The sequence below is a fragment of the Eleutherodactylus coqui genome, chromosome 6 (genome assembly GCF_035609145.1).
Source record: "Eleutherodactylus coqui strain aEleCoq1 chromosome 6, aEleCoq1.hap1, whole genome shotgun sequence".
NCBI classification, from domain to species: Eukaryota; Metazoa; Chordata; class Amphibia; order Anura; family Eleutherodactylidae; genus Eleutherodactylus; species Eleutherodactylus coqui.
In genome coordinates this window covers 142,988,765-143,012,530 of record NC_089842.1, presented here as the reverse complement: position 1 = coordinate 143,012,530, position 23,766 = coordinate 142,988,765, and the positions used below count along the sequence as shown (strand labels likewise).

Genomic DNA, 23,766 nt, shown 5'->3' with positions numbered 1-23,766 from the left:
CTGAACGCTAGGCCACACCAGCTTTTCCTATTTATGACATAATCAATGCGCCTGCCAAATTTCACGTTTCTATGACACCGGAAAGTGAGAAAATTACATTCCGTACGTAAAATGTGGACGCTAATTCTTTGGCACTTAGAATTGAGCAATCGAGGTGGGACCCATTAACTTTTTCTATTTATGACATAATCAATGCCCGTTCCAAATTTCATGTTTCTATGACACCAAGAAGTGAGAGAATTAGATTCCGTACGTAAAATTTGGACGCTAATTCTTTTGCGCATAGATTGAATAATCGAGTTGGTACCTATTGCCTTTTCCTATTTATGACATATTCAATGCTCGTGCCAAATTTTAAGTTTCTATGACATTGGGAAGTGAGAGATTTAGATTATGAACGTAAAATTTCGACGCCAATTCTTTTGCGCTAGAATTGAATAATCGAGTTGGGACCCAATTACTTTTCCTATTTTGGAGATAATCTATGCTTGTGCCAAATTTCATGTTTTTACAACATCGGGAAGTTGGAGTCAGTCAGTGAGTGAATCAGTCAGTGAGTGAATCAGTGAGTGAGTGAGTCAGTGAGGGCTTTCGACTTTATATATATATAGATGCAGGGGATTTTATAAGATAATTATCAAACTTTCACAAAATTAAAAGAAAAAGGAAGTTGTTTCTGTAGAAGAACGGCTTCCCTCAATCAGCAACTAGCATCTCAAAGGGTTTCTCTGGTGTCTAGAAGCAGTAGGTGAGTGTTACCAGGTCTTCATATTCCTTTACAATCTTTGTCTGTAAGTAAAAGCTTTTCTTGTAGTCTAAAACAATCTTCACACAGTAGAACGAGTAACTTGGAGATTGTACAGACTGGTAAATGTATTATATTTTATGGGTGTTTGGGTTGAGTTGTGAATAGAGATGAGCGAACGTACTCGGATAAGCACTACTCGTAATGTGCTTTATCCGAGTACCTCCCCGCTCGTCCTGAAAGATTCGGGACGCGCTGCGGAGCGGGGAGCTGCAGGGGAGAGCTGGGAGGAACGGAGGGGAAATCTTTCTCTCCTTCTCTCCCACCCGTTCTCCCCTGCTCCCCGCTGCGACTTACCTGTCAGCCGCAGCGGCACCCGAATCTTTCAGGACGAGCGGCGAGATACTCGGATAAAGCACATTACTCGGACGAGTAGTGCTTATCCGAGTACGTTCGCTCATCTCTAGTTGTGAATTTATCATTTAACTCTTTGATCACAATGGGTAAACAATGCAGAACTAGAGTCCATAACTTAATTTTTTTTTGGGGGGGGGGAATGAACAATTTAGATAAGATTTACCGGCAGACAATACTTTCATAAAGATTATAAGTGATGCATGCCTACAAGCAGCATTTACTGAGAACAGAAAAATGGGGATTATTGCAAAAAATCTCCACACTCTCCTTCAGCTTCACTCGACTGAAGTTCATATTGTATTACATTGTCTGTATATGGACTGACAGTTGGCAGCCCTTATTGTGATAACTCATACCCTTGACCTCATTTCATTTAACCGGTGTTTGGTTACACCATCAATGACTGATGACTAAATGACGATAATTTTGTATCAGTATATCAGTAGTTATGGCCATTGGCAGTGACTTTTTTTGGTAAGCAAGCAAGCGGGTTTTATTAAGGGTGGCCCTTAACCCCTAATTCTCTTAGCATACTCAATACCACAGGGGAAGGGCACCTGCAGACTGGCGGAAATTCAGCGGCGGGATTTCCAGCAGAATTTCTGCCCTTGGAAGCTGCCATAGGATTGCGTTAGCAAACGCAATCCTAGGCAGACGGCTGCAGTTTGTCCGTGCGAAATCTCAGAGCCCCGCACAGAAACGTCACTCACCGGCCGGCGGCTCCAGTCTGCGCATGCGCCGGCTGCTCGGCAGCTGGCACATGAAAGATCCGGAGCTGCAGGGCGCAGGTGTGTACTCGCTGCTCTCTGCAGGCGCTCGGGTCGGGTCCCGCGGTGAGAATTCTCGCTGCCGGATCTGACCCAGCCATCTGTAGGCGGCCGAAAAGAGAAGACTCTTGAAGACTAAAGGAGATGATATGTCATTTTACTGCAACATAAACATCGTAAAAACAAAAATCCTACTAAAAATAGTGAAATTGTGTTTTTTTTCTTTTTTCTTTTACCCCACTTAAAGGGGTTGTCTCGCGAAATCAAGTGGGGTTATACACTTCTGTATGGCCATATTAATGCACTTTGTAATATACATCGTGCATTAAATATGAGCCATACAGAAGTTATTCACTTACCTGCTCCGTTGCTAGCGTCCTCGTCTCCATGGTTCCGTCTAAATTCGCTGGCAGCTTGCTTTTTTAGACGCGCTTGCGCAGTCCGGTCTTCTTCTTTCAGCACGAGCCGCTTCAGTGTGCTCCCTGCTACAGCTCTTCTGCGCATGTGCAGACGAGCTGTCACTGCTCGGGAGCGCGCTGGAGCGGCCATTCTGTACCATCCTCTGTTAGAGGAAGGTGCAGAGCCGCCCAGCAGCCCAGCCGAGCAGCCCAGCCGAGAAGCCGCCCAGGTAAGTGCTGGGCCGGGGGAACTGTCGCTGGGCCAGGGGGGGGCTGGCGCTGGGTCGGGGGGGGCTGTCGCTGGGTCGGGGGGGGGCTGCCGCTGGGCCGGGGGAACTGTCGCTGGGTCGGGGGGGGGGCTGTCGCTGGGCCGGGGGAACTGTCGCTGGGCCGGGGGAACTGTCGCTGGGCCGGGGGGGGGCTGTCGCTGGGTCGGGGGGGGGGCTGCCGCTGGGCCGGGGGAACTGTCGCTGGGTCGGGGGGGGCTGTCGCTGGGCCGGGGGAACTGTCGCTGGGCCGGGGGGGCTGCCGCTGTGGCGGGAGGGCTGCGCCGGTTACATGCTGCCTGGCGGTGGGTGACTGTGTGCCGTGGTCGGCCGCGTTGAATCCAGGGGTCCGGTCGGCGGCTGCGGGGCGTCTGGTTGTCGGGAGCGCGCACGTCGGGCTGCAGCAAGCGAAGGGAAAAGAGCTGGTGGCCATCTTGGGAAAATTTTTATAAGTTGCTGGAACTGTAAGTAGAAACCAGCTAGAAAAGTCATTTACAGGGAGGCTTAGTAACGTATGCTTAATTAGGGGGACTGGGCAAATAAAAAAATTCACTGCTTCCTCGAGACATCTCCTTTAATTTTTTTTTTATGTTTTCCGATAGATGACCTGGTATGTTAAATGGTACCATTAAAAATTACAGCTCAGGCCACCTGCAGACGGGCGGGTCGGATCCGGCGGCGAGGATTCTCGCCGCGGGACCCGACCTGAGCTCCTGCAGTGAGTAGCGCGTACTCACCCGCGCCTGTGGCTCCGGCTGTTTGATGTGCCGGCTTGCCGGGCAGCCGACGCATGCGCAGACCAGAGTCGGCAGCGGGTGAGTGACGTTTCTGTGCGGGACTCTGCGAGCCCTGCACAGAAGTAGACCATGCCCTTTGTTTGTTTGCCGCGTGAGATTTCGCGGGTCAAAACGTTGTTAACGCAATCCTATGCAGGCTTCCAGCGGCAGAAATCCCGCGGGAAATCTCGTCGTGGAATTTCCGCTCGTGTGCAGGCGCCCTGTAAAAAAAACAAGCCCTCATGTAGCTAGTTGTTGGAAAATAAAACAGTTATGACTTTCCAAAAAGTGGAGAGAGAAAAAGGAAAAAAACTAGAAGACCTGCAGCAGGAAGGGATTGGTAGAAGTTCGACATTTTGTAAGAGTTTAAAAAAATGACCAGAAACAAAAACAGGAAGTCTTTTTGTCTTTTTTTAGGGTGAAGAACGTCCCTCATTCCGCACTGATATCTTAAAGCGTTTCTCTGGTGTCTGTATGCAGGAGATGAATGTTGCCATGTCTTCACAACCCTTCACTATTTTTGTCTGTAAGTAGACGCTGGTCTTATTGAAAGCTAATGCCCCATCTACACAGGAGCGAGTATCGCTGGCATCGCTTACATTTAGGTAGAGCGGACCAGGGAGGCAGTAAGCAGACAGTCGTTCAAAAATGAAGAACTGCAGTTTACACTCAATGGCGCGATGTTCAGTTTTCTGCAAGCAGAAACTCAATGACTGAACAATTATTGTTAATTCGCTGCATGCATTTACACAGGACAACTATCATTCAATCACTGGGACAATCGTTCCATGTAAAGGTAACTTAAGTTAGTGTACAACCCCAGACAGGTAATACTGTCATTCAGATTATATGTGATATGTCTATGAGCAGCATTTACTGAGAACTGTAGGATGATAATTACAATAATCTGCACAATGTCCTTCAGCTTCAAACAGGCGGGGTCCTTCCTCTACCAGCCTGTTATTTAATAAGCTGATATTTAGGGCTATGTACATAAACCCCTCTGTGTGCAGTATGTTCAGTGCTGTGTAAGGTAATCACACTTTATAATAAATGATAATAATATAAATACATCCTGAGGCTGGATTCACACGAACGTATATCGGTTCGGTTTTTACGCCGAGCCGATATACGTCGTACTCATCTGCGGGGGGGAGGATGGAAGAGCCAGGAGCAGGAATTGAGCTCCCGCCCCCTCTCCGCCCTTCTGCACTATTTGCAATGAGAGGAGGCCGGACGGGCGCGGGGCTAAGTTCTGAGAATTAGCCCCGCCCCCGTCCCACCTCTCCTCATTGCAAATAGTGCAGAGGGGTGGAGAGGAGGCAGAGAGGGGGCGCGGGCTCAGTTCCTGTTCCTGGCTCTTCCATCCTCCCCCCCGCCTCCTGCAGAGAGAGACGACGTATGTCGGCTCGGCGTGAAAACCGAGCCGATATACGTTCGTGTGAATCCAGCTGAAGCTGCGTGTCTTTCTTGTTGTTTTGCTGATACTGCAGGAAACTGCACAAAAAAGCCTGCATGTATGAATGTACCACTACAGTCATAAACAATTTCATTTATCGGAATTCCACTGATTTTAAACGCCTTTTCTGAGTTGTAGGCTTTCACTAAAACTCCTTCTACATGCAGTAAATTAACCAACCAGCATGTGCTCCCCTCTCCCCGCTATCGCTGCGCTCTGCGCTGCGATTCTGGATCTTCCCTTTGGCATCACATTTACAGGCTCTGTAATTGGCTGCAGTGCGTATGACGTCCCGTAAACCAGGTGGGACTACAGCCTGTAAATAAACAAGGAAGCAATGCATGGAGTGTCACTGCAGGGAACAGTGGGAGCGGGGAGAGTTGAGTATATGCTGGCTTCTTATTATAGTACATGAAGAAGTGGTTTTAGTGTTAAATAGAGATGAGCGAACGTACTCGGATAAGCACTACTCGTCCGAGTAATGTGCCTTATCCGAGTACCGCTGTACTCGTGCTGAAAGATTCGGGGCGCTCCGCTGCTGACAGGTGAGTCGCAGCGGGGAGCGGGGCAGAGCGGGCGGGAGAGAAGGAGAGAAAGATCTCCCCTCCGTTCCTCCCAGCTCTCCCCTGCAGCTCCCCGCTCCGCAGCGCGTCCTGAATCTTTCAGCACGAGTACAGCGGTACTCGGATAAGGCACATTACTCGGACGAGTAGTGCTTATCCGAGTACGTTCGCTCATCTCTAGTGTTAAACCTACAACTCCTTTAACAGCAATTGTTTTTGTCTTGTTTTTAACTGAATGTATCTTAACTTCCAGATATTCTGTTACCTGCATTACATTTAGTTTGGGGTGAGTAGATATTTTTTTACACATTTTGAATATTGACTTTCAATTACTGAAGATTCACACAAACACATTACAGATTCAAGGCTTATTCAGACGAGCGTATAGCCTCAAGAAAATAGTAGGATTTAGTAGAACAAAGAGAAAATGGACCACCAAAAAAACCCTCAATCCCACTGAATAATATTCCACATAAATCCAAGAAAAGGGCTCCCGTGGATCAGACCCCTAGTAATGATCCAAACCAGGAAAGACAGACATTTCATAGCTCTAACTAGAGAAATCACATTAATAGGAATTTACATGAATCAAAAAATGTTTCTGATCACTTGGGTCAAGTCTAGCTGCAATCATCCACAGGTGGCTATAAACTAGAAGGAACATCTTGGTGTTATTGCTTCAAAGTCTGAAGTGTTATGTTGTGCTGCTTGTACCGTAGTACTAGGGTTTCTAGCAGCATAGCTCACAGGTGTTGAATGATTGAGCTGGCTGGGTGTGGTGATCTCCTCCTAGCCAATCCCCTGGGTCTGTGTTCGCATATAAACCCAGCTCCCATCAGTGTTTGTCTGGTGTTCAGGGTGAGCAGTCATGTTACTTCAGCTGGCTCTGTGCCCTGCCCTCTGTTCTGTTGCAGCTTGCTGTGTGACCTGTGCTCTGCTCTGTTGCAGCTTGCTGTGTGATCTGTGCTCTGTTCTGTCCTGTTGCAGCTTGTTGTGTGACCTGTGTTCTGTTCTGTCCTGTTGCAGCTTGCTGTGTGAAATGTGTCTGGTGCTGCTGGACTCCTGGTTAGTGTAGGGACTAGCAGTATAGCCAGGAGCCGTGAAGTGGCCCGCTAGCTTCCACGCTTTGATCAAAATGTCAACTAATACCTGGTATTTAAATATAGCTTATTATCTGTTACTAGTGGTTGCATTTTGCCTGCTGTATGCTGTGTTTTCTGGCTCTGTGTGTCCTGTTGTTCTGTCCCTGTCCCAGGCATGTTTGTGTCCTGTTCTGGGTGCGTGGTTCCTAGGAGCAGCTAGGGCCCAGATCCGAAGACCGCTGGGCCGCCCTTTATTGGGGAGATGTCCCCGCTTAGGGAGGGCCATGTCATCCTCCCTGTAGCACAGGGCTAGTTGCCTGAAACCCGTGTGCATACTCTCTTGGTCACGACCATGTGGGCCTTAGTTGCCCATAGGATCGTAACATGAGGTATCTCAGAGATTTGGTCAATCAAAAAGATTCTTTGAGTTCAGTTTATGTCACACCTTCTTCCCTTAACCCCTTCAGTGGCGGGTTTCTTACCACCCTGTCAGACCTACCAAGGCAGGTTTCTTAATCATTTAATTTCAACTAATTTTCCAGTCGCGTTCCAAGAGCCATAACTTTCATTTTTCCATTGACACGGCCATATGAGGGCTTGTTTTTTGCGGGACAAGTTGTATTTTTTGATGGCATTTTTGGGTATATATAATGTATTGCATAACTTTTATTAAAAACTTTGTAGGGAGATTGTGGAAAAAGAAGAAATTCTGCCATTTGTTTTTTTGGGATTTCATTCTTACAGCATTCAGCGCACATAATACGTGATAACATTATTCTCTATTATTAAATAGTGCAGAGGGGTGGAGAGGAGGCAGAGAGGGGGCGGGAGCTCAGTTCCTGCTCCTGGCTCTTCCATCCTCCCCCCACCTGCAGATGAGGACGACGTATATCAGCTCGGCATGAAAACCGAGCCGATATACGTTCGTGGGAATGCAGCCTTAATTCCATTTTTTCTAGGGGCAAAATTAACTAAATCTGTAATTCTGGCCTATTTTTTATTTTTCACTGCATTCTCTGAGCAGTATAATATCTTAATCCTTTAGTGACCACACTATTGTGTTTTTACGTCCTACCCTTGCAGGACCTGTGTGGAGGGAGATCCTTCCATACATCGTAGGTGTCAGTTGTTTATTACAGCTGACACCTACAGGCAACAGCTAAAGTTGCCACCTTTGTCACGAAAAAATACCGGCCATGGTAAAAAAAAGGTGGTGTGGCTTGGGGCGTGATTTATCGCGGCATTTTTTTTTCCTCCTGGATCCCGTCCAGCGGCTGTGCACATGTGCGGGATCCAGGCCAGCGGGTTCTCACAAGTAGATGATGTTTAGTGCGATTCACACACCATCTACTCGCGAGAACATGCTGTAGTTGCTCGCATACAATCAACACATATATAATATACATGAAATACCCAGGTTACCCCAGCATGGTCCATATCACTATATACAGGAGATATACCTCCCCTGTATATAGTGATGCTGATGTAACTTGGATATGTCCTGTGTGTAATTATATGTACAGCTGGTATAATGTATACCCCCAAAACACACAAGATTACATGAAGTACATGGTGCCATGGGCGTAACTATAGAGGGTGCAGGGGATGCGGTTGCACCCGGGCCCAGGAGCCTTAGGGGGCCTATAAGGTCTCTCTTCTCCATATAGGGAACCCAGTACAATAAGTAAAACATTATAGTTGGGGGCCCTGTTACGAGTTTTGCATCGGGGCCCAGGAGCTTCAAGTTACGCCTCTGCATGGTGCATATCTCGTACCACATGTACTGCTTCTCCGCTCTACTCCTCGGGTCCCGACACTATCACTGCAGCGATGGCCGGACATCCATCCTCCCGACCCCCACACATTACACACAGCGCTCTACTACATCATCCTGACCCCCAAGCATCACTCACACACACCTCTATATCCATTCCAATCCCCACACATCACACACAAAGCTCAGCTACATCCAACTTGCCCCCCCAGACATCACAAACACATAGCTTTGCTACATCATCCTGGCCTCCACACACAGCTCCATTCACTCCATCCATCCAAACCCCACAGCTCCAAGAAAGAATGACAGAGACACACACACACAACTGCAGAGTCTTACATTTACTAAGCGCTCCCTGTGGTCATGTGATCCCTGACTCCTCCCACACAGGGTATCACATGACGTGACATCATCGGAGGTCCTGGAAGCTGCCGGCTCTCAGGTATGTGTTTCCCCTGATGTCAGGACTGCCGGAGGAGGTTAAGCGGCGCTAGGGGCAGTGCAGGCTTTGAAAATACTGGCCTGTGATAGGGCCGGTAAAAATAAAATACTGGCACTGGCCTGACAGCAAAAATACCGGCCAGGCCGGTGGATTACAGGCAACCCTAGCAACAGCCCCGTTGATCGGTACTGCTAACCCTTTAAATGCCGCTGTCAAATCTGATAGTGGCATTTAAATCCCCCGAACGTAAGCCCCCCCCCTCCCCGCGGTGAGATCGGGAGAGCCGTGCGGGTGTCATGGCAGCCAGGGTTCTTCTGAAAGACCCCAGGGCTGTCATGACAGAATGCCTATCAAGCCATCCCCGTGGGGTGGCTTGATAGGCTGCCTGTCAGAATGCAGTATGATGTAATACTATAGCATTACATCATACTGCATAAGCGATCTAAGCATTGCTAGTTGTGGTCCTCCCCGGGGGACTTAAAAGTAAAGTAAAAATAAGAACAATAAAATTTCATTAATTAAATTAAAAGTAATAAAGTTCAGAAAAAAATCCTTTTTGCCATATTTACAATAAAAAAATCTAAATAATAAAACAAATATACATATTTGGTATTGTTGCGTCCGTAAACGTCCGATCTATCGAAGTAATGCATTTCTTACCACGCACAGTGAACGTCGTCCAAAACAACCCCGCTAGAAATGTGCTTTTTTTGGTCACCCTGTTGCCAAAAATAAATCTAATAAAAAGCAATCAAAAAGTCCTATGTATTCCAAAATGGTACCAACGGAAACGACAGGACGTACCGCACAAAATGAGCCCTCACACGACTATATCGATGGAAAAATAAAAAAGTAGTACAGCAAAAAAAAACTATACAAGTTTGGTATCATAGTACTTGTGCTGACCCATAGAATAAACTTATCATGTCATTTTTGTTACGGTTCGGGCGCTGTAGAAAAAAGATGCACTGAAAGATTGTGGACTGTTTTTCCCCAATTTTTTTTTCCATTTCTTACAATTCTTTCAAAAGTTTTTCAGTACATTAAATAGTACCATTGAAAAATACAACTTGTTGGGGGGGCATGGCCTGGAAGGAGAGCTTGATGGCCGCACGGTAACACTGCTTTCCTCCTAACCTGTCTAGCGACTAGAATAGCGGCTAAAAAACTGAGCACAAAAATCCTTATTACACTCCGGAGGATCCCCAGCCCCTTATACCATGCCCAGAAGGGTGAGAAGGCTTTCTCCCAAGAAGCCGACGGACTTTTACAGCACGCGGAGCAAAGGAGAGGAGGCCAAAGATGGAAGATGGCGGACCTGAACTCCTGCGCTCTGTAAGAAGAGAGGACCACCCAGACACCATGCCGGGACTTGCTAGAGCAGCGCGTGACGATCACTCCCATAACTGCCGACAGGTAGGAGATCTCTCTCCTATACCCCCCCCCCCCGCATGTGACATCGCTGGCCGCGGGTGGTGGGGAGATGTCAGGCAACTGCTCACCCCGGGAGTCGCCCCCCCCCCCCCCGCGCTGCTGTGGCCGGTTCTCCGGTGGCTCCTCCTGACATCGCTGAAGTTGCGGGCCGGTCGAACGGGAGATACAGAGCCTCCCGAGCAATGCCTGACCCACCTGTGAGACCTTCGACTGCACTCCAGGAGGAGACGGGCAGCACCAGCCGGGTCCTCACTAATGGCGGCTCCCCTGCTTTCCCTGACCTTACTGCGGGGCACCCGACCACACCACTCACTGTGGGCTCTGCTGACCATTCGGACTAAGCACAGGATAAGCTGCTAGACGCAAAGGACAGTCTGCAGACCATTCCAGCAACAAGGCCTTACAAAACATCACCGACCAGACGGTCCCCTGTATCAGACAAAAATTACTCAGACCGAGTTCACGGGGCCCCCACTGACATCTCCTCTACCAACCCTGCTATGACAAGCAGCAAAAAAAGTATTCAACACTCACCATCTAATCCAGAAGCGACCAAGAATGACAAATCAAATTCTTCTAGTCCGTTGAAACAGCGGGCTCGCTGTTCTTCCAAATCCCACCAACTAACCGAAATGTCGCTAGAGGACATGCCAGCCCACAATCAAGCAGCCTAGGAAATGTTCATGAAAGAAGCAATGCTGGCACTGTATACCTAAATACAAAAAGACATTGCTAACAGCCTTGTGGGCATAAATGCGACAGTGGAAGAATTAGGAGAGCGAGTAGATCACACAAAGCGTAAAATGGGAGAATTCGCATCAGCCCATAACTCACTAGTGGACTCACAGAACACTTTAGAAGAAGTAGAAATCCTACAAAACAAACCGGCAGATATTGAAGATAGGAACCGTCGGAACAACATTAAATTTAGAGGCATCCCAGAATCAACTCTTCCTTCTGAGCTCACTGCGTTCCTACAAAGCCTAATCCAAGCAGTTATCCCCCAATGCTCTCCCCTGGACCTCACCATTGACCGGGCCCACAGATTGCCAAGAGCCCAGACCCTGCCGACATCCTAACCTCGAGACACAATTGCCCGGATACATTTCTTCCACATCAAAGATCAACTCATGCGAGCTTCGAGACAAATGCCTGCATTGCCGGTTCCCTTACAGAACATTACACTTTATAACGAGCTCTCACATGCCACAATAACAGCAAGGAAAAAACTAAGCCCCATAAGGTCTGCCTTACAAATACAGGTTTTACCACAATAGTTCTGCAAACGTTTCCCCAAGTTTGCGCAGTATTATCCACTGCACGATTATGTGTATGTAACTATTCACATTTACCCAAATGTTCTTTGTTTTTCGGAAGGTGCCTAACTCTTTGTTCTTCATAGATTGTATACCCTCGCTGATACTGTACACTAAGTCATCCCCCGGTGTATTCGTCACCAGGATGCGGTTTCCTTAACGCAATACTATCACAGCTCACATGGCGCGGAAGGTTATATCTCTTAAACCCTTAACGACCGGGCCATAGTCTTTTTACGTCCTGTCCAAGTGGGCTTTATTCTCTGAGGACGTAAAAACATGCGTCCTACAGAGAATAAAGCCCCTCGGGCTGTGGACGTGACAGCTCCATGCTGTCGGTGCCCGCAGGTAGCCGACAGCATGGAGCTGTCATCCCGGGCTGCGGTGACCCGCCCCCCTCCCCCGGCATTGCGATCAGCGCTATCCAATGGATAGCGCCGATCGCAAAAAAGTAAATAAAAGTGCTTTAAAAGTTAAAGATTCAGCTGCCCTGATGGATCGTATCCATCAGGGCAGCTGAAATTACTCACCCAGGTCCGCCGCATGACTCCCCGCTCTCCTGGTCCTCCGGGTTCCGAAGCCGTCCTTCTGCGCATTGCGCGCCAGGCGGCATTACATCAGCCACATGCGCAGAAGCGCCGGCGGTGCGGGAAATTTAAAATCTCCTGGCTCCCGGCTCCGGTAGGTAGCCGGGAGGCAGGATATGCCAGCGGGGACCGCGGTGAGCTGTCCCCGGTACCGCGATCGCGGAAAAGTGAAAAAAAGTTTAAAAAGCAGCAAAGTTTCACCTCCCCTCATGGATCGGATCCATGAGGGGAGGTGAAAATACTCACCTCGGTCCTCCCCGATGTCCTGCTGTCCCGGGACCCGAAATCCCCTTCTGCGCATGCGCGCCTGATGATTGACATTGGGCGCGTGCACAGAGGGGCTCGAGCCCCGGGAAATTCAAAATCCCTCTGCTCCTGGCTGCCATGTGTAGCCAGGAGCAGAGAGATTATACCGGGGACATGATCACTGTTATCCAATGGATAGCAGTGATCATGTAAAGTTAAAAAAAGTGTAAAAAAAGTTAAAAAAAGTTTTAAAAAGTTAAAAAAAAGTTTAAAAAGCATGCGTTTCATCTCCCCTCACGGATCATATCCGTGAGGGAGGATGAAAGTACGTACATAAGGCCCCCGGATTTATCCGCGGACCTCACCCCAGCTTCTGCGCACGCGCCTGTCGCCAACATGGCGGACGCATGCGCAAAAGCTGTGGATTGCCAGGATAATTGAAATTCTCCCTGCTCCTGGCTACAAAACTTAGCCAAGAGCCTGGAGATTTCACGGGGGGCTGCGGTGAGCGGTTCCTGGTCACGTGTTCGCCGTTATCCAATGGATAATGGCGATCACTTAAAAGTAAAAAAAGGTGAAGTTTCATCTCCCCTCATCGATGCAATCGGTGAGAGGAGATGAAACTTTTTACCGGAGGCCTCCGTATTTGCATCCCGACACAATCCTCCTTCGTGAACCTTCGCGAATTCTGCACATGCGATTGCCGGCAAAAAGACAGACACATGCGCAGGAGTCGGGGAGCCCAGGAAATTTAAAATCTCCTTGCTCCCAGCGACCAACGGTCACCGAGAGCCTGGAGCAGTGACGGGTGGCCTCGTTGAGCAGTCGCCGGTCACGTAATAAAAAAGTAGCGCTCTAACATAGGTCGGTCTCACATGACCGGATAGGAATTAGATTCCGCATGCGTCTGATCTGCGGTACTGCGCAGATCAATCACATTGGATTACACAATTTCGCTCACATTAGCCGGTCGGAATTGTGTAATCCACTCGCAGAAAAGAGAACGCAGCAGGTTCTATTTTACTGCGGATATCCGCAACATAGAGCCCATTGTGCTCCATGGTCACGGATATACCCGCTGCCCATACACAACTACATTGTGTACGGGCTGCTGGTACCCACGTCATCGCTAAGCGACGGTGCGGGAAATGCAAACAAACAAAAGTACTGCGAATGACCGCCTGTTTGAGTAGGCAGTTATGCGCAGTACATTACGCGGCCGTACGCAGGGTCACAGCCGGGATCCGCTGCGGGCCTCCGCAAGCGGATTCCGCCTACGGCTGTGTGAGCCCGGCGTTATTCAGACTGCTACCTGTAATACGTATTTTACAAGGAGCCCCGGGAACGCTTGCCTTCCTGCAGTTCCAGGAGCAGCTTGTTGAGCGCCTTCTGTGTGAGACCGCCGCACCTCATCAAGCTTACGGAGACCCACAGAGCGCCACTTTTTACACCCCATACCCGCCACTGAGGTCAAGAAATTACCCCCAAAAAGCATGAGAGGAGGGGGGATACCGGTTTTATTGCCCCATGGGCCCATTCCAACCAGCCTCCGTAATTACCCCTGTCTTCGGAAATACCACACAGTTCACATTATTACTTTTATCTAAGATTTACGAACGCCAAAAAGGGCGCGGAGTGTGTGGGGGAGGGGGGAAAATTTTTAGGGAGTCAATTTTTATTCCGTACAAATAAGCAATGGGGCCTAGAATTTATTCAGTTGTGCCCTAAAACCCAACGGGTGTTCCGTCCTTTATAGGCCTTGCCATGGGTCCTGTAAGTAAATTAGGGTCACAATGAGTATGTTTATGAACACGGGACAAACGGGGGTATCCATTTGGGGGTGAATGTCTTCATTCCTATGTACGCTGTACAAAAAAACTGTTTTTAAATTTTAAAAAATTGCCCAAAAAATTGAAAATCGTATCTTTTTCCTTCTGCTTTGCTTAGATTCATTAAAATACTGTGGGGTCAAAATACGCAGTACACCCCTAGATGCATTCGTTAAGGGGCCTAGTTTTCAAAATGGGGTCATTTGAAGGGGTTCTTTATAGTTTTGGCCGCCCAATGGCTCTATAAGTGGGCAATGGGGCCTGGAATTTATTCAGTTGTACCCTGAAATCCAACGGGTATTCCTTTCATTGTAGGCCTAGCCATGTGTCCTGTAAGTCTATTAGGGCCACAATGGGTATGTTTCTGAACACGGGACAAACAGGGGGATCCATTTTGGGGTGCAAGTCTTCCTTCATATGTGTGCTGTACAAAAAAAGCTGTTTTTAAAATGACAGAATTGCCAAAAAAACGAAAATCCTAATTTTTTCCTTTTGCTTTGCTTGAATTTATTCAAAAACTGTGGGGTCAAAATACGCAGTACACCCATAGATAAATTCGTTAAGGAGTCTAGTTTTCAAAATGGGGTCATTTGTGGGGGTTCTCTATGGTTTTAGGCGCTCAAGAACTCTACAAGTGGGCAATGGGGCCTAAAAGGACTTCAAGCAAAATCTATGTTCTGAAAGTCACCGATTACTCCTTTCATTTTGGGCCCCGCTGTGCATGCGGACATAAGATTAGGGCCACAATGGGTATGTTTCTGGACACGGGACAAACAGGGGTATCCATTTTGGGGTGCAAGTCTTCCTTCATATGTGTGCTGTACAAAAAAAGCTGTTTTTAAAATGACAGAATTGCCAAAAAAACAAAAATCCTTATTTTTCCTTTTGCTTTGCTTGAATTTATTCAAAAACTGTGGCGTCAAAATATGCAGTACACCCCTAGATAAATTCGTTAAGGAGTCTAGTTTTCAAAATAGGGTCATTTGTGGGGGTTCTATATGGTTTTGGGCGCTCAAGAACTATACAAGTGGGCAATGGGGCCTAAAAGGACTTCAAGCAAAATCTATGTTCTGAAAGCCACTGACTACTCCTTTCATTTTGGGCCCTGTTGTGCATCCAGACATAAGATTAGGGCCACAATGGGTATGTCTCTGAACACGGGACAAACAGGGGTATCCATTTTTGGGTGCAAGTCTTCCTTCATATGTGTGCTGTACAAAAAAAAGCTGTTTTTAAAATGACAGAATTGCCAAAAAAACAAAAATCCTTATTTTTCCTTTTGCTTTGCTTGAATTTATTCAAAAACTGTGGCGTCAAAATATGCAGTACACCCCTAGATAAATTCGTTAAGGAGTCTAGTTTTCAAAATAGGGTCATTTGTGGGGGTTCTATATGGTTTTGGGCGCTCAAGAACTCTACAAGTGGGCAATGGGGCCTAAAAGGACTTCAAGCAAAATCTATGTTCTGAAAGCCACTGACTACTCCTTTCATTTTGGGCCCTGTTGTGCATCCAGACATAAGATTAGGGCCACAATGGGTATGTCTCTGAACACGGGACAAACAGGGGTATCCATTTTTGGGTGCAAGTCTTCCTTCATATGTGTGCTGTACAAAAAAAGCTGTTTTTAAAATGACAGAATTGCCAAAAAAAAAAGAAAATCCTTATTTTTCCTTTTGCTTTGCTTGAATTTATTCAAAAACTGTGGCGTCAAAATATGCAGTACACCCCTGGATAAATTCGTTAAGGAGTCTAGTTTTCAAAATAGGGTCATTTGTGTGGGTTCTATATGGTTTTGGGCGCTCAAGAACTCTACAAGTGGGCAATGGGGCCTAAAAGGACTTCAAGCAAAATCTATGTTCTGAAAGCCACTGACTACTCCTTTCATTTTGGGCCCTGTTGTGCATCCAGACATAAGATTAGGGCCACAATGGGTATGTCTCTGAACACGGGACAAACAGGGGTATCCATTTTTGGGTGCAAGTCTTCATTCATATGTGTGCTGTACAAAAAAAGCTGTTTTTAAAATGACAGAATTGCCAAAAAAACGAAAATCACAATTTTTTCCTTTTGCTTGGCTTGAATTCATTCAAAAACTGTGGCGTCAAAATACACAGTACACCCCTAGATAAATTCCTTAAGGGGTCTAGTTTTCAAAATGGGGTCATTTGTGGGGGTTTTCTATGGTTTTGGGCGCTCAAGAACTCTACATGTGTGCTATGGGGCCTAAAAGGACTTCAAGAAAAATTTCTGTTTTGAAAGACACTGACTACTCCTTTCATTTTGGGCCCCGTTGTGGACTCAGATATAACATTAGGACCACAATGGGTATATTTCTGAACACGGGAGAAACAGGGGTATCCATTTTGGGGTGTAAATCCTCATTTTCATGTAAACTATAGGGAAAAAATATGTCTTTAAAATGACAGATTTGCAAAAATATGAAATTTTACTTTTTCTCCTCTAAATTGAATTAATTCCTGAAAAAAAACTGTGGCGTCAAAATACTCATGTGAATACACTAAGGGGTGTAGTTTTTAAAATGGGGTCATTTATGGGGGTATCTATTATTCTGACACTCATGAGCCTTTCCAATCTTGGCTTGGTATAGGAAAACAAAGTGTTCCTCAAAATGCTAAACAGTAATATTAAATTTGCACGTCTCCTAAATGGTTAAAAAAAAACGAAAGTTTTTCCAATGTGCGCCCAAAATAAAGTAAACGGGTGGAAATATAAATCTTAGCAAAAATTTTTATATTATGTTTGCACATATTTAAGATATTGCAGTTGGAAATGTGAAAAAATGACGATTTTTTCAAAATGTTCCCAATTTTGGCGCTTTTAATAAATAAACACAAATTCTATCGGTCTATTTTTTCCGCCTAAATGAAGTACAACATGTGGCGAAAAAGCAATATCAGAATCGCTTGGATATGCAAAACCTTTCTGGTGTTTTTCCATGTTAAAGTGACACATGTCAGATTTGCAGAATTTGGCCTGGTCATTAAGGCGCAAACAGGCTTGGTCACTAAGGGGTTAATGTAAAAGGCCTAAACAACCCATTCAAAAGGTCACTCTTGTGGAGAGAAATTAAGAGGTCCAAAGCCAAAATAGTTTGCGTTCAGGAATCCCACTTCCAAAAATCTGACACTAGATTAACTAACAGGGATTTCCCCCAAATCTTCTACGCTAATGGCCTAAAAAAAAGCAGGGGTCTTTATTGCAATAAAGAAAACTATCGCCTTTCAGTTGCTGCGGGAGGTCTCAGATGATAGGAGTAGATTTGTTGCCTCGGTATGTAAGATCAACAACGTGACATTTACTATAGTGAATGTCTATGCCCCTAGCACTGCCCAGCTTGCTTTTTTAAATTCCGTCCTCAGACAGATATCGCGCATAATCAAAGGTAAACTTCTTATCTGTGATCTGGACTCCACATCGAGAAGCGATAGACCTCCCCCTCACCTCTCTGAGTGGCTACGAAGAGAGAACTTATAAGACGTGTGGCGATGTAAACATGCCTCTGAGCGAGACTACATGTTTTTCTCACATAGACACAATACCTATTCCCGCATTGACATGTTCCTAACAACGAAATGGCTCTTACCGATGGTGACAAAATGTGAAATAGGAGATATCACCTGATCAGACCACGCCCCGATCACTCTATCCCTTCATATGCCTAATTCGTCCTCAAATACATTCATCTGGAGAAATAACGCTTACATTGTGTCCCTCAAAAATAACTCTACCACCACCGAAAAGCTACTTACTGAATTCTTTGCCTTTCAGTCTCCCCATTCCACAAACCCTTCCCCACTATGTAATACACACAAGTCATTTATAAGAGGCGTTTTTATCCAGCAAATGGCGCACTATAAAAAACAATGCACTGCAACCACATTAGACTTCTTTACCAAAATTTCTAACCTCGCTGCGATTCACAAAGCAGACCCATCCCTGGGAAACTTACTTCTCCTAAAAAAAGCAAGGACAGAACTACAAGCGCATCTCGCAATAGACCACGAGAATCACCAAAATAGACTTAAATTGCAGCACTACCACTTGCATAAAAAGGCGAGCAAACTAATGGCCAAGAGAGTTAAAGCAAGAAGAGCAAACACGAGAATCCCCTACTTAATATCTCAAACAACAAATAACGGTGCATAGCCCACAAGAAATCACAGACGAATTTAGAGATTATTACAACTCATTCTACAATTTAAGCTTAGATAAAGAAATCTCCCAACCTAATTATTAAGTGCATTCCTCTCGACACTAAATCTCCCATCTCTCTCACAAAAATAAATACAAGAGTTGGGCCTTCCTATTACTGGAAGTAGAACTGGCCATTCGGTCAGCAAAATCGGGCAAATCACCAGGCCCGGACGGATTCTCGAGCAAATGCCTCAAACTCTTCAGACCAGTTTTGCTCCCTTATATATGTGACTTTTTCAATCATATAATGTCAACAGGCATCGCCCCATCAGAAAACTTAAAAACAACTATAGTTACTATTCCCAAGGAAGGTAAGTCTTCTGAAACACCAGGAAATTTTCGTCCCATCTTACTCCTGAACTCGGACATAAAATTATACGCCAAAATAATAGCCAACCGTTTATTTCCTATCTTGTCCCATCTTATTAAAAACTACCAGGTAGGATTTACAAGAAGACGGCAGACCCCCGGACAGAACAAGACGACTGATTAATCTCATACCCAGAGACGGCGCTGTACGGATGCCTTCTCTGCTCCTAGCTTTGGATGCGGAGAAGGCATTCGACAGGGTGCACTGGGGGTTCATGTGCCGGATGCTGGAGAGATTTGGCCTCTCTGGGCCAATCCTCTCAGCCATAACCGCACTCTATACAATCCCATCTGCTTCTGTCCCGACAAACGGCATATTATCCAAACCATTTCAAATTACAAATGGCACGCGCCAGGGATGCCCACTATCCCCGCTTATATTCTTAACCCCTTCCCTCACTAGGACGCACCGGTACGTCCTGGGAGCGGGGTACTTCCCGCAACAGGACGTACTGGTACGTCATCGGTATAGCGCGAGATCATGACTGACCTCGCGCTATCCCACAGCGGGAGACGGCTGTCAGTCACAGCCGGCGTCCCACTGCAACAGCGGGGGGCATCGGAAATGCGCCCCCCGCTATTAACCCCTTCCCTGCCGCGATCTAAGTAGATCGCGGCAGGGATAGAGTTCACAGAGGGAGCGCCCGGCCTGTCGCCATGGCGTCCTGTACTCCCATAGCCTATGGTCGCTGTATAAGCGATAAGGCATGGCAGAGCCATGCCTTATCACAGCGATCACAGGTAAAGTGTTGTAAGTCCCTCAGAGGGACTCAAATAAAGTAAAAAAAAGATTTAAAAAATGTAAAAAAAAGAAAAATGTAAAAAAAAATGTTTAAAAAGCCCCTTTTTTGTGCTTTTTTCAATAGCATAAAAAAAGGTAAAAAAAAATTAAAACCCCACATATTTGGTATTGACGCATCCGTAACGACGTGCACAAAAAGTTGAACATGCTTTTTATTTTGTACGGCAAAAAGCGTAAAAAAAAACGCTAAAACACTGAGGCAAAATGCTAATTTTTAGCATTTTGCCTCCCAAAAAATGCAATAAAAGTGATTAAAAAAGCCGTACATTCCCCAAAATGGTACCAATAAAACTACAGCTCGTGTCGCAAAAAATAAGCCCTCATAGAGCTCCGTACATAAAAAATAAAGTTACAGGACTTTGAATGCAGCTATAGAGAAAAAAAAAAGATTTCCAAAAAAAGGGGGTTTTATTGCAAAAAAGTGTAAAAACTAGAGATGAGCGAACACCAAAATGTTCGGGTGTTCGTTATTCGGAACGAACTTCCCGCGATGCTCGAGGGTTCGTTTCGAACAACGAACCCCATTGAAGTCAATGGGCGACCAGAGCATTTTTGTATTTCGCCGATGCTCGCTAAGGTTTTCATGTGTGAAAATCTGGGCAATTCAAGAAAGTGATGGGAATGACACAGAAACGGATAGGGCAGGCGAGGGGCTACATGTTGGGCTGCATCTCAAGTTCACAGGTCCCACTATTAAGCCACAATACCGGCAAGAGTGCCCCCCCCCCCCCTCCCAACAACTTTTACTTCTGAAAAGCCCTCATTAGCATGGCATACCTTTGCTAAGCACCACACTAGCTACAACAAAGCACAATCACTGCCTGGATGACACTCCGCTGCCACTTCTCCTGGGTTACATGCTGACCAACCGCCCCCCCTCCCCCCCACAGCGCACACCAAAGTGTCCCTGCGCAGCCTTCAGCTGCCCTCATGCCACACCACCCTCATGTCTATTTAGAAGTGCGTCTGCCATGAGGAGGAACCGCAGGCACACACTGCAGAGGGTTGGCACGGCTAGGCAGCGACCCTCTTTAAAAGTGGCAGGGCGATAGCCCACAATGCTGTACAGAAGCAATGAGAAATAGAATCCTGTGCCACCGCCATCAGGAGCTGCACACGTAGGCATAGCAATGGGGAACCTATGTGCCACACACTATTCATTCTGTCAAGGTGTCTGCATGCCCCAGTTAGACCGGGCTTTTTAATTCATAGACACAGGCAGGTACAACTCCCTATTGTGAAGTCCCTGTGGACCGACAGCATGGGTGGGTGCCAGGAAGCCACCGGCGGTACATAGAAATATCCCATTGCATTGCCCAACACAGCTGAGGTAGTAATGTCGTGCGTAATACAGGTGGGCTTCGGCCCACACTGCATGCCCCAGTCAGACTGGGGTTCTTTACAAGTGTACAGATGTGTTAAAAACTCCGTGTGCACCTACAGCATGGGTGGCTCCCTGGAACCCACCGGCGGTACACAAAAATATCCCATTGCATTGCCCAACACAGCTGAGGTAGTAATGTCGTGCATAATACAGGTGGGCATCGGCCCACACTGCATGCCCCAGTCAGACTGGGGTTCTTTAGAAGTGGACACATGTAGGTTAAACTCCCTGTGGACCCACTGCCTGGGTGGGTGCCAGGAAGCCACCGGCGGTACATAGAAATATCCCATTGCATTGCCCAACACAGCTGAGGTAGTAATGTTGTGTGTAATACAGGTGGGCTTCGGCCCACACTGCATGCCCCAGTCAGACTGGGGTTCTTTAGAAGTGGACACATGTAGGTTAAACTCCCTGTGGACCCACTGCCTGGGTGGGTGCCAGGAAGCCACCGGCGGTACATAGAAATATCCCATTGCATTGCCCAACACAGCTGAGGTAGTAATGTCGTGCGTAATACAGGTGGGCTTCGGCCCACACTGCATGCCCCAGTCAGACTGGGGTTCTTTAGAAGTGTACAGATGTATTAAAAACTCCGTGTGCACCTACAGCATGGGTGGCTCCCTGGAACCCACCGGCGGTACATAAAAATATCCCATTGCATTGCCCAACACAGCTGAGGTAGTAATGTTGTGCTTAACCCTTTCCAATCCAATTTGTATATGGTTTTCCTAGGGGGCTTACTCTTTTTCTGCCGTTATACAACGGCGCTATATGCTGGCTAAAGCCAGTACTGCATGAGCTGACACGTAGGATAGGCTCCGACAGCAGAGAGGCTGGCAATATACAGTAAGAGAACCCCGACGGACGTCTACCAACAATGGAGCTGTACAGCCTTAAACCCTAATGTCTTCACAGGTCACACAGTGGACTGGAAAGGGTTAATGCAGGTGGGTTTCGGCCCACACTGCATGCCTCAGTCAGACTGGGTTTCTTTATAAGTGGAAACAGATGCATTTATAATTCCCTGTGGACCCACAGCATGGGTGGGTGCCAGGAAGCCACCGGCGGTACATAGAAATATCCCATTGCATTGCCCAACACAGCTGAGGTAGTAATGTCGTGCGTAATACAGGTGGGCTTCGGCCCACACTGCATGCCCCAGTCAGACTGGTGTTCTTTAGAAGTGGACACATGTAGGTTAAACTCCCTGTGGACCCACTGCCTGGGTGGGTGCCAGGAAGCCACCGGCGGTACATAGAAATATCCCATTGCATTGCCCAACACAGCTGAGGTAGTAATGTCGTGCGTAATACAGGTGGGCTTCGGCCCACACTGCATGCCCCAGTCAGACTGGGGTTCTTTACAAGTGTACAGATGTGTTAAAAACTCCGTGTGCACCTACAGCATGGGTGGCTCCCTGGAACCCACCGGCGGTACACAAAAATATCCCATTGCATTGCCCAACACAGCTGAGGTAGTAATGTCGTGCATAATGCAGGTGGGCTTCGGCCCACACTGCATGCCCCAGTCAGACTGGGGTTCTTTAGAAGTGGACAGATGTATTAAAAACTCCGTGTGCACCTACAGCATGGGTGGCTCCCTGGAACCCACCGGCGGTACATAAAAATATCCCATTGCATTGCCCAACACAGCTGAGGTAACGTCAGCTGTAATGCAGGTGGGCTAAAAATTAATTTGATTACACTGTAGGCGAGGGCCCACAAAAATTGCTGTATCAACAGTACTAATGTACATCCCAAAAATTGGCCATGGCCAGCCAAGAGGGCAGGTGAAACCCATTAATCGCTTTGGTTAATGTGGCTTAAGTGGTAACTAGGCCTGGAGGCAGCCCAGTGTAACGAAAAATTGGTTCAAGTTAAAGTTCCAACGCTTTTAAGCGCATTGAAACTTATAAAAATTGTTCAGAAAAATTATTTGAGTGAGCCTTGTGGCCCTAAGAAAAATTGCCCGTTCAGCGTGATTACGTGAGGTTTCAGGAGGAGGAGCAGGAGGAGGAGGAGGAATATTAGACACAGATTGATGAAGCAGAAATGTCCCCGTTTTGGATGGTGAGAGAGAACGTAGCTTCCATCCGCGGGTGCAGCCTACGTATTGCTTACGTATCGCTGCTGTCCGCTGGTGGAGAACAGAAGTCTGGCGAAATCCAGCCTTTGTTCATCTTGATGAGTGTTAGCCTGTCGGCACTGTCGGTTGACAAGCGGCTACGCTTATCTGTGATGATTCCCCCAGCCGCACTAAACACCCTCTCCGACAAGACGCTAGCCGCAGGACAAGCAAGCACCTCCAGGGCATACAGCGCTAGTTCAGGCCACGTGTCCAGCTTCGACACCCAGTAGTTGTAGGGGGCAGAGGCGTCACCAAGGATGGTCGTGCGATCCGCTACGTACTCCCTCACCATCCTTTTACAGTGCTCCCGCCGACTCAGCCGTGACTGGGGAGCGGTGACACAGTCTTGGTGGGGAGCCATAAAGCTGGCCAGGCCCTTAAAGACTGTTGCACTGCCTGGGATGTACATGCTGCTCGATCTACGCACATCCCCTGCTACCTTGCCCTCGGTACTGCGCCTTCTGCCACTAGCGCTGTCGGCTGGGAATTTTACCATCAGCTTGTCCGCAAGGGTCCTGTGGTATAGCAACACTCTCGAACCCCTTTCCTCTTCGGGAATCAGAGTGGGCAGGTTCTCCTTATACCGTGGATCGAGCAGTGTGTACACCCAGTAATCCGTCGTGGCCAGAATGCGTGCAACGCGAGGGTCACGAGAAAGGCATCCTAACATGAAGTCAGCCATGTGTGCCAGGGTACCTGTACGCAACACATGGCTGTCTTCACTAGGAAGATCACTTTCAGGATCCTCCTCCTCCTCCTCCTCC

At 47.2% G+C, this 23,766-nt stretch overlaps 1 protein-coding gene across 1 annotated transcript in view; it reads left to right on the top strand.

Annotated features, from left to right (window-relative positions):
* Positions 1-695: 695 nt before the first annotated feature.
* LOC136571772 (leukocyte immunoglobulin-like receptor subfamily A member 5) overlaps positions 696-23,766 on the top strand; it is a 43,317-nt gene continuing 20,246 nt past the window's right edge. The window contains exons 1-3 of the mRNA XM_066572401.1: positions 696-748; positions 3,787-3,895; positions 5,645-5,677. Coding sequence (XP_066428498.1) covers positions 3,844-3,895; positions 5,645-5,677 — 85 coding nt within the window. The 5' untranslated portion in view covers positions 696-748; positions 3,787-3,843. The remainder of the gene's footprint in view (positions 749-3,786; positions 3,896-5,644; positions 5,678-23,766) is intronic.